The 11563-nt window shown below is 48.8% G+C and overlaps 1 protein-coding gene across 1 annotated transcript in view; it reads right to left on the reverse strand.

Moving 5' to 3' along the window:
- The window catches only part of CSUI_000106 (proteophosphoglycan related protein), a 15280-nt gene extending 4315 nt beyond the window's left edge, over nucleotides 1-10965 (reverse strand). The window contains exons 1-2 of the mRNA XM_068060340.1: nucleotides 1370-10965; nucleotides 346-934 (exon numbers count right to left, since the gene is read on the reverse strand). Coding sequence (XP_067927685.1) covers nucleotides 346-934; nucleotides 1370-9286 — 8506 coding nt within the window. The 5' untranslated portion in view covers nucleotides 9287-10965. The remainder of the gene's footprint in view (nucleotides 1-345; nucleotides 935-1369) is intronic.
- Nucleotides 10966-11563: the final 598 nt, after the last annotated feature.

Raw genomic sequence — 11563 nt, forward strand, 5'->3', positions numbered from 1 at the left:
GTGTGTGAGTTCATGAGGTCATGCTTCTCACTTCTCTCAAGACCTCCAGGTGTCCAGTACAAACAGATATACAGGGAGAGATCTATCGCTTGCCTACACGAGATCAAGAAAGACGGCGCACCCTAAAGGATCAAGAATGAAGAGTATTCATCGTTGATATTTACACCCTATCGAACGTGCGTAGATAGACCTCTACCCGTAGAAACAGGCGTAGGTAGAACGAAGAACCTTTCGAAGAGAAGACAAATGCATATAGAAGACAGTATGGGACAATGATTGAAAATCTTCACTCTCTCTTTGTATCTCTCTGTCTCCCCTCCCTTCCCCCCTCCTGCATAGACTTACCTCTCTGCTTGACGAGAGCTTCAAGTCGGATGAAGCGTCTCATAAGTTTATCTTCCTTCTCCATCATTTTACACTCATAATCGGGACCCCCTTCAATCCCCTCAGCAAAGAAGAATGCATGGAGAAGTCTTTCACGAGGGAAAACAGGTAGAAGTCTTCCGTCTCTTCCTAACCAGCCCTTTCCCCATCTCTCTTTCCATTTGCGTTCATTCAGGAACTTCTTCAGAAAGTTCAGAGGGTTCATATTCTTTCGCTTATCCATATAAAAGCCTGGGAGAACTCGTAGATAGTCATAAACATCAATCAATTCTTTCCTTTCTCTCTCAACCTCCCCTAGACTTTGATGAATCCATCGTCTCATATTCTTCATATCGAGAGGTATCAAGAGAAGCATCTCCATATAAAGACTGTATAAAGCACTCTCAAAAGAGAAGAAGCTCCCACACACATTGACCTGATTATCTCGATCTCCCCCCCCTGAGAAAGATCCTACTTGACGGGGTAAAGTAGAACAAGAAGGAGAACCTCCTGCTGACACCCCTCCTCCTCGGCCTAGAGCCGCCTGAAGGAGATGAAGGCCTGACGATTCCTACAGACCAAGAGACACGACAGAAAGGGTCGGGGATCAGCACAAGAACACCCCATAGACGGAGTGATAATAAATGGAGAGAATAGAAAACGAAAGTCGAAGCCAACAGTCTATTCACAAAGTGGAGAAAATACCAAACTTCAACAGATACACAAGTAGATAGATAGACACACACATGAATATTCATACATGATACACGTACATACAGATTCAGATAGATGTATATATATGCATATGCGCACGAGTACACCTACCTCCCTAAAGAATCACCAACAGACTCTGAGAGAGAAAGGTTTACTTTCCATCTCTGAATCTCATAGACACATACATATGGACGTAGCTATATATGTATAGAGAGAGAGATGCATACATATTTATACACAGGTACATAGACGTCTCCTCCTTGAGCCTCCAAGAGAGACGAAGGAAGCTTACCTCCAATTCAGGGGCATCCCGTATAGGAGGAAAGGGTCCCGCAGGTATTTGAACTCTTGGCTGGCCGCGGCGGACAGGCAGAGGAAGATCCGATACATCATAGTGTTTAGATGAAGAAGCTTCTTCTGCATCCTTTTCATCTTTTCGTTCTTGTTCTAATCTGTTTCTTATCATACACTTGATGTCTCTGACAATCTCAACCGAAGTTCTCGTTCGTGTTGTGCCTTTCCCTCCCGCCTCCTCAGGGGACACGGCCTCTTCTTCCTCTTCTTTCCCGTCTTCTTTCTTCACTGCCTTCACTCCAGGACCAACGCCAGGTGTAGCTAAGACACGTGTAGGTCTACGTGCCTTAGTCATTGTAGTCGTCGCGGTACTACTGGCACTAGTACTAGGCGTACTGCCAGTAACGACAACAGATTTCCCTCGACCTCTTGCTAGGAGACCTCCGCCTGCTTTCGCCACTGTGACATCCGATGAAGCATGAGCGAGAGTTGTGCTTGCCGCTGCCGTCCCACGAAGGGAAAGGAGACCTGCCGTTGTTTTTCTTCTTTGTTGGGAGAGCGCTGTGAGGCGATTCGGATGAGCCGAGCTCGAAACCGAAGAAGAGACGGTCGCCGTGGTCGTAGGCGAAGGACCTTCTTCGCCACTACCTCGTATCTGGCTGGACGCAGGAAGTAGAGATCGACTTGCTGGGACAGAAGTTGTCGTTTTTCTTCTCTCGGCAGGGACGTCATCAAGAGAAGGAAGAGATTTCGGTGTCCCTACACTTGTTGCCAATCGTGGCTTAGACTGAGGAGAGGCGGACACCGATGAGACCTCAGGTGTTGCAAAAGCTGTCTTTCTCCTCAGAATACCCCCCCCTGTGACTTTACTGCTTCCCGGTCCTCCTAGGGAAGCTGCTGATGAAGCATGCGCTACGGTTGAAGGCGGAGAAGCCGGTGGAGAAGCAGTAGCTGGACATGAAGGCGATGGTATTGCGAGAGTCACTCGCCTTTTCGCTGCGGCGCCCCCGACTGTTTTGACGGTCAGTCCACCCCCTGCTGATGTCATCCGCCCAGTGGAAGAAGAAAGTGCAGGCGACGCAGGTGGCGAAGAAGAAGAAGGAGAAAAAGAGGGAGAAGGAGAAAAAGACCTTGTACGAGTTCGAGAGAGACGTCCAGAAGAAGACGAGGAACTCAAAGGTTGCTGTTGTTGTTGCTGCCCTACACTAGGAGGTTTCGATGCTTTTTTTGCAGCCCGTAGAGCAGAGGGCGGCTTAACGGAGCTTGTCGTAGTTGATGGCGTAGGTGCTGGTGTCCGTGGACTGCCTGACGCATTACTAGATGTCGATACTCCTCCTTCACTCCCTCCACTACTAACCTGGATACTATTTGACAATGTAGCCCCTGCTGTCCCTGCAGATTTCCCCCTAGGAGAAAACGGAGCCTTCTTGTGAACTTCTCCACCTGTCAATGTCGCAGTCTTTTTCACCATCCCCGTGAGAGGACGTTTTGTCACACCCTTAGCTTTCCCTGCTCCTGCTCCTCCTCCTCCGCCTTGTTCTTCTACTTCTCTTACTTCCACAGAGAAACTCGGGCTTTGAAGAGTCTGAGGTGAGGTCGCCCCCCCACCAGACGAAGAAGAAGGAGATGAAGGAGTCGAGGCAACGCTAGACGTGCGTGTTCTTCCCTTACCGCTGAGACCTCCTGGTCCTCGGACCGATTGTGTGGAACGTTGTGAAGCCGAAGAAGAAGCTACAGAACTCGCACTGCCCCTTCGCAGGGAAGACTTCGCTTTTGCAGAGATCGATAGAACACCTTTTTGTTCGAGAGAAGGAGAACGTGATATCGTTACCCTTGGAATATCGATCCCCTCCTTCTTCTCCGTCGATTCCCCTCCTATGCCATTTCCTATTTTTTTTCTGTCCCCTGCGACCTCCTTCTTGAATAGCAAAGCTTTCTCTAAACCTTTACGGCTAACACCATCAGCCTGGGTAGTGCCAGTGGTGCGCGTTGCTGGCTTTGGAGTAGGGTGAAGAGTAGGAGACTTCTTTCCTACGTAGTGTGTCTTCCCTGCTACTGAAGATGATGGCGCGACTGTTGTTGTAGGACTTCCTTCTTCAACGCTTTCTTCGATCTTCTTCACTTCTTTTCCTCCTCCTCCGCCTCCTTTGCCAGCCACACCCGCTGATGATTTTACGTCTGAAGAAGAAACGGCTGCAGTAGAAGATGAAGGGCGTCTTGATGCAGGAGGAGAAGCCGAAGTTTTCTTTGCCATACTTACCTTGGTCCTCACCGCAGACGACACATGTGATATGCCTGAGGGATTTCGTGGAGATAAACGACGAGGAGATGACGAAGGTGAGGGAGGAGAGCGGGAGGAGGCTTCCAACCCTTTTGGCACTTCCTTGCCTGCATCAACTGAGGAGACGGGTAAACAAGAAGAAAGACTTTCAGATATACCAGGGTCAATCTGATCATCTCCCCCTCTCGTAGTCTCCTCTGTTGGGACGTGGAGTAGAGAGCCCGACGAGAGACCACGGTCTTTGTCATCACCTCTTTCTATGTCTCCAGGAGATGGAATGGATTCCTCTCCCCTCGATTTCACTACTTCGTTACCACCACTCTCCGTAGATGACGAAGCAAAGACGCTTGTCCTTCCATCCTCTGTTGATAGAGACGCCGCATTCTTGTCACTCTCAAAACTACTGCTATGACTACTTTCCTCCTGAAAAACGGCTTGAGGAGAGGAGAGCTTCGCAGTCTCTCCTTGGCTGACTCTCTCATCGGTGCCCGTAACTGTACGATTCTCAAGAGCTTCCTCTTCATGCAAGTTCTTCCGTATCTCCCCTCCTCCTAGAGACGAAGAAGACAGAGAAGAAGAAGAAACCGAAGACGACGACGAAGAGATCGAATGCAATGACTCATCTAAATGCGGAACTGGGGTGCCCTGGTCCGTTGCTTCTAGGAGAGACCCGAGACGTAAACGTGGCAGCATGACCCCCGACTTGAGGAAAGAGAAAAAAGAAGACGAACCAGCACGAGAGAGACTCTCCGAAGACGGAACATTTTCATCACCTCCTTTCCCATGTCCTTCTTCGTCAACTGTAGAGGACGGCAATAAGGGAGCTTTCTCAGAATCTTTCACATGTGTCACACCCGAACTAGAATCTCCTTCACTTGCCGTCACTCCTTCTCCCGTCTTCCTCTCCTTCGCTTCATTCGGCGGCTTTGATATACTTCCTTCTCTCCTCTCTCCTTCTCCTGAGTTTTCCGTCGTGTTTACCTTCTCCACATCTTCTTCTTTCTTCTCTCCTGCAGCAGAATGAAGACTTGAACCTTCCTCTCTTCTCCCTTTCCCGCTCGCATCATCACCTGCCTCTGCATCACTGGGCTGGACCTTACAGCTACTTTCTTCATTGTCACTGCCTGAGAATGAATTGCTTGAAGTGCCAAAATCTTTCGATGATGAGGGAGGACTCGAAGCACAGATGGGGACTGTTGAGAAGTAGAGAGACTTCTCTCTATACTTGGATGGATCTAAGACAGAACATGTAAGAGAGGGTGAAGAGCAACACGATGACGATACAGATGGAGATACAGAAGAAGAATCCGGAGAAGAATCCTCTCGTCTTGTCTTTGTGAAAAACGACAGGGAATCTTTTGAAGAAGGAAATCTACTTGAGCGAGAAAGCGATAAATAAGAAGCGTCTTTCTCCAGTCTAGCTACTATCTCCGAAGAAGACGAAGGTGAAAAATGAGAAGGCATCTCTCTTCTTGAAGAGCACAAAGCGAAACAAGAAGAAGAACAGGGTGATGACGAAGAGTCAGAAGCTATGAGTGAGCCATTCAACTCCCCAGAGAGGGGAGAAGGATTAGTCCCCGCCGATGAAGAAGAATGAGGAATATGATTGTCGTCACTACTAGACCAGAGAGAAGACGGGCACTCGTCGCCAAGAAATGTCCTCGAGGAGAATGAAGACTGTGGAGAAGGGCGATCGAGAACTGCTTCGAGATTACGAGCAAAACACGAAGAAGAAGAAGAAGAAAAGAGAGATGTCTTCAGAAACGCCTCAGAGGGAGGTGTAGAGGGGGCTACTGAAGCGTCTAGAGATTTCAAAGAACAGGAAGAGGAAGAATCACAGGAAGATGAAGAAGGTGATGTGAAGGAGGGTGGGGTATCTTGATTTGAATGGACGACACGTGACATGATCTTGAACATGGTAAGAATATCTGAGGGAGATTTCGAAAGCGAAGATGATTCCTGATGGAAAGCATTCATAAGAAGATCACGTCGTATTCTAGATACGAAAGAGAATGCCGGAGAAGAGGACGTCTCAGACAACTTCTCTTTCATCTTCTGCATTCTATCTAACTTCTCCGAGGAATTGAGAAAACGCGTGAAAGACGGCGAACAAGACCGAGATGGTGACTGAGGAGGCACAGAAGAAGAAGACGAAGAAGAATAGGTTCGATGACGATAACACCGATTTGAGACAGAAGAGGAGCGAATTCTATCATCACTGTCAACAGCACGTCCGTCCTCACTTCTGTATGTTCTTATCCCTGACAAGAAAGTCGTCGTTTCTTTCCTGTCTTTCTCAGAATCTTGACGGAAACATCTCAGGTCTCTGTTTTCTTCTTGTACTTTTGGCTGTGTCACTTCAAGGTGCGGCGGAGAGGTATCCTGTTGACAGGATGACGAGGAAGAAACAATATTCGCGTTCGCACTATGCACCCCACCACGTACAGTAGACAAAGAAGAGCTCGTCATGACGGCGGTGTTGCCCCCTTCTCTTCGTGGTGCCGTAGCCGAAGAAAAAGAAGAAAAGGCCGTCCGCTTTGAAGGTGTGATTGCACTGAGGGATGCCGTAGCCGTCGTAGAAGACTGATCGAAGGTACTAGAAGGGGGAAGGTTGTCACGAAGATGAAGAAGAGGATGATGCTTGGAATGCCCCCCCCCCGCTAGCTGAGTGTTCTTTGGCTCATGATTTGAATGGCTCTGGAGATTCGATCGTGATGCTGATGATGATAATGAAGAGACACTAGAAACTGCCTTAGGTTCTCCCGGTCTTCTTCTTCCTCGGAGTACTTTGGATGGAGTTTCACCTTTTCTTTTCGATGTTGACGAAGACGACGCCGAAAGCGAGACTTCCCTCTGCAAAAAGGAGGCCGATGAAAAGGAGATTGAAGATAATGAAGAGCTAAGAGGATTCTTACCAGGAGGACGTTGAAAAGAAGAAGTAGTAGACGAAGAAGAACATGCGGCAGAAGAAAGGAGACTTCTAGAAGTCGATTTCTGTAGAGATGTTTTGGGATGACGTCTTTGCTTTTCGTGGTGGCTTTGTTGTGACCTCTCCGGAGATGAAGGAACTTCAGCTGATTCCTTGTGACGCCTCCCCCCTATTCCACTGAACTTGCTGTCGATAAATCTCGAACCAGTCTGTAACGGTTTCCACATCATCGTCTCGGGTCTCTTGGTTGTCATCGCTCTAGGACTTTGTTTCCTTGTTGAAGACTGCATAGACGAAGAAGACGGGGATCGCCCCAAGTGCCTCGAAGCCTGAGGAGAGCATTTCCTCTGCTGATATGCTCGATTATGCGTCGTCGGTATCGCAGGCTGATGCTTACGAGCAGTCCGCGGCCTTGGCATCACCCTAGGAGATAAGAATGACTTTGGACGAAGGTCCCTCGGTGAACTGAAAGATCCTTCGTCATGGTTTGTCAGAGAAGAAGAGGACGAACGGAGAAGAAGAGAAGATGAAGAAGCGGAAGAAAAGGACACCGGACGTGAAACAACTCCAGAGTGCCTCGGATGATCATCACAAGATGTAGAGACAGACCTTGCTACCGCCGTTGTAGGATGAACAAAGGATGAAGAAGATTTCTCTCCAGCAGAAACCGAAAGACTCCTTCTTCCCTTTCTAGACAATGTGAGCCGTCTTCCTCCGTCCCCTACGTGGTGTGATACTACACGGAGAGAGGATACATCCTCCTCTCTTTCTTGGTTCGTAACAGAGACCAAGTGAAGTAAGTTCTCTCCACGTAGAGTTGAGCTACTCGACGAAGAATGAAGAAGGCTTCTCTGTACAGACAGGGGTCTTGGCGATGCAGAGGAACCCGTCAAAACCCTACGGAGACCTTCTCCACTGCCCTTTGCCGGGGGGACCGATGTATTTCTCTTCCGTACCGTTTCAGACCTTCCTTCTCCTCCTGGACATCCTTTACTCGTGGTTCTCTTAAGATTCTTCTTGCTACTATAATGACTCCTCGTTTTGATACCTGACGTCTGAAGAGGCAGAGGACGAGATGGAGGGGGAGGCGAACGCCCACGCAATACCTGGCAATCCATAACGTTATCATCACCAGCATGAGCTCTCACCCCAGACTTCGGAGCATGGTCCGAAGATTGAAGACGAGGGAAAGAAGAAGGAGAGCTAGTGGAAGCGAGAGTATCATTGTAGGTGCCAGACCGCGATAAGGATGGCAAACCGTTAGACAGCAAAGAGGTAGACGAACCCTCATTGTTGGGAGAGAACACAGTATGAGGTGAAGTGCCAACGAGTACAGAAGAAGGGGAAGAAGAAGCCTCTGATGTAGGGCAATATCTATTAGTTGACGGAGAAGAGGAGACGACAGGAATAGAACGAGACGTCTCCCCCCCACAGCGCCTCCTGCTATTCGTACTGCTACCGAAACGAGTCTTTGCCACCAGACGAGGATTCATGTGTGACTCCTCTCTTCTCATTCTTCGGCTTCCAATCTGCACTTTATTATCCAATGTACGAAGCGAAGGAGAAGAAGACAACGGATGACGATTCCCATGCATTTCACTAGTAGTACTACAAACCCCTCCATAGGAATTGGATCCCTGAGAAACTCCCTTCCTATTTGAGAGAGGTCGACGTTGTCTCTCCTCCTTTTCACATGAAGAAACACGACGACGAGAAGGAGAAACGCATTCAGACGAAGCGTGGAAACACGGCGCCGAGGGTGATGGAGATTCATACTTCATCGCACTGTCAAAGTGACCATCGCAGCGGTCCTGAGATATATTGCTGCCTTCTTCATGATCTGTCGATACACCCGAATTCCTTCGTGGCTGGCACAAGCTGCTCTCACCCTCTATCTCCTTTTCCGATTCCTTCTTAGACTTCGCGCGACACAGAAGAGGAAGACGAGAAGATACCAGAGGTACCTGATCAGCCCTTACAGCCTCCACAGGGACACTGTCAACGTCTGCTTCACTCAGAGCTCCTTCTAAGGGACATGGGGGAGACGAGCAAAGAGACGAAGGAGCAGCGGAACGAATTTGACGAAGAAAATTCTCCACTTCGTCGCACCTTCTGTGTATTGACTCTTGCAGAGCTTTACGGCTTGGACTTCTTTCTAAAGAAGCTAAATACGAAGAAAATGCATGTGGCGACATAGAACTTGATAGGGATGATTTCAAGTCTTCTCCTCCCCCTCCGACTAAGGACGACGATGTCCAAGGAGAAGGAGAAGCACGTACAGAAGCATCATGTATCAAAAGGCGACTGTCGGTACGCGTGTCTTCATGTTGACAAGCATCTTTCTTTTCTAAAGATCCTCCTTCAAAAGATATATCTTCGGTGGAAAAAGCGGATCCAGACAACGATGAGATCTCACCGTGAGGAGAACAAGAAGAAGATCTACGATAGTTAAGAGCATCCAGGGGTTCTGGCGATAGGACTTCGCACGGTGTCTCTTCTTTCTTTGTCCCTCCCGCCTTCACTCTCTCGTCAGAAGAGACACTCGTCTCCCTCCCGATGTTCATCAGTCGACACGAAGAAGAGGACAACGGAAAGAGACAATTCTCTCCACCCCCCTTGATTTGAGAAGTCCTTCGTTCGTTTTTCTCATCCATCGTCTCAGCAACCGGAACAATCTTACACACACGTTCAAAGAGAGAAGACATCCGGAGTCTACACTAGGAAAAGAACTCGCCTCTCCCTTCGGAGAGAAGCAAAAGAAAAAGTGACAAGCGTTACGAGGATTAACATGAATCTGAAAGAAGACTAGCCCTGCCAATGGAATCTTGACAAGTCAAGATGGTAGGAAAAAGGGCGAGGAGCCAGAGAGGTTGAGCGTGGCACAGAAGCCGATGGAGAGAAGCCGACGGAGCGAAGATCAGGGGTCGGTCTACTTCACTCTCCGCAACGACACCTGGAAAGAGGAAGGGTCTCTTGAACCAGAAAAAGAAAGTAGTTTCGACAAAGCAACGATGAATCCATTCTTTAGTCACCTCAAGAAAAGGAGGGCGGAAAGAAAAAGAAAGAAGAGACTGAAAAGAAAAAAAAAAACCGTGGTAGCTACGGCTGCTACTCCATAGACGCAGCTTTACTTAAGAATCAGACCTTGGTAGAACAGAGAATACATTGTTGTAAGACAGGTCCTTACTTTCCAATACGTCCCAGTGTCCTCAGCATTGAAGAAAGAAAGGCATCGTCCAGGACGTAAAGAAGAAGGAGAGCCTCCACGGCTGCATGAGCCAACCCTGCAGGGCCACCACCAAATCGCGGGAACGAGAAAGGCTGGAAAGGAGTGACGGCTCCAGGGTCGAAAAATAGAAATTACAGCCGGCTTGTTGAATATTCTCGCTTTTACTAGAAAAAACAGAAGAAAGGGACTCGCACGGCCATCTGTTTCCGCACGAAAACAGAGGAAGTCATTATCTATGTTCGACAAGTCCTCTTCTCCTCCCGCAGCCTGGCTGCTTCGGGTGAAAATGCCGGTGATTCAGTGGAAAGAAGACAGAACAGATACGCGACTACAGCGCGTGTACAATTCAAAAGACCTTGAAAGACGAAAGGAGAAAAAAAGATAAAAGAGAAGCCACGGACCCGCTTGAAATTCACGTGAAACTAGAAGCCTTGCCACCAGAGGTACTTCGGGAACGACGTAAACTTGCGGAATAAAGACAGGGGAGATGAATGAGAAGGGGAAGAAAGCCTAGCAATGCTTGGTGGAGGAAAAGAAGGAAAAACAATTTCCCCATGAAAAGAAAAAAAGCCCTCCGATCGTGCGGAAAAAAGTTGCCGGGCGACGGATTCAGTAGCCACGTGTTTAGGTCCTCCGCGCAACTGCTGCTGAAGAAATCCTGAACAGAAACGACTTCTTCCGACGGGCCATGAAAACCGGCAAAAGCACCGAGACTGAAGAAGGCGACGGAAAGGACGATTTAAAAGAGAAGGAGTGGTGTACCGGTGATCGACGCGCACTCTGGAGAAACCTGGCTGGACTAACAAGAACGCCGTCTGGAGAGCAGTAGTAGGGGTTTAGTGGAGTACGGACACGATTTCCTGAAAAGAAAAGCCTGCTGGCGATGAACAGGAGGGGGCGCCAACAAGGAAGACGAGTGACCAAGGAGGTAGGACTGGCAAAATCACATGGTGAGAAGGGTGAGAAAGACGGCAGAGAAGGTACACCAAGCGTCACAGAAAGCAGAGAGTACGCTTTGAAGTGCAAAGGAAACGATGGACTCGACCGATGGCCAGTCCCTGTATGATCTCATAGGATGCTTTGGTACAGATTCCTGAAATTCTAAGCCCATAGCGAAGTCTCCTTTTTCCTATGTCAAACGCTGCTGTAGAGTCGTTGCATCGCGGTCAGCATCAGTCGATGTTGTTTCACTTCCGTCAGCATCGAGAGCTAGCTAGCCCACTGAGAGGTGACACTCTGCCATCGTCGATGCATCATCACCTACCGAACGTACCGCTACCGTCATCTGCTACTTCTGCAACTCCGCTATGGACGGTGTCCACATGTCAGGACCGCTCCTACTACATCCCTACCACCAATACCTGCCTAGTGCGCCGTTCCGGCTGAATAGATTCTCCCCACTGCGACTCGGCAAGTTAACACTGATGTGGCAGCTTCCGTTAGGTTACCGCCAGAATGCTGTTACTATCTCGGCCTACCCCAACTGTTGCGGTCCCTCTCTTCGCCCCGCTGTGCCCCCGAAATAATGAAGGGGCAGAGGGCTCTCGCAATGCTTGGCAGGACAGCAGCCTTTCTCATGGGAAAGCCCGTCAAGGGAAACGTACTGCCAGTGGAGGACTATCAACTTGATCAGCGGCAATTGAAGAAAAGATTATCTTTTCTTTTTCTCTTCGGTCCGATGGATAATTACCCTGCTTTATCGAACACTTTTCAAGGCGCGTGACAAAACACAGAAATTGTATGACGTTTTCTA

Source organism: Cystoisospora suis (genome assembly GCF_002600585.1).
Source record: "Cystoisospora suis strain Wien I chromosome Unknown contig_44, whole genome shotgun sequence".
Classification (NCBI taxonomy): Eukaryota; Apicomplexa; class Conoidasida; order Eucoccidiorida; family Sarcocystidae; genus Cystoisospora; species Cystoisospora suis.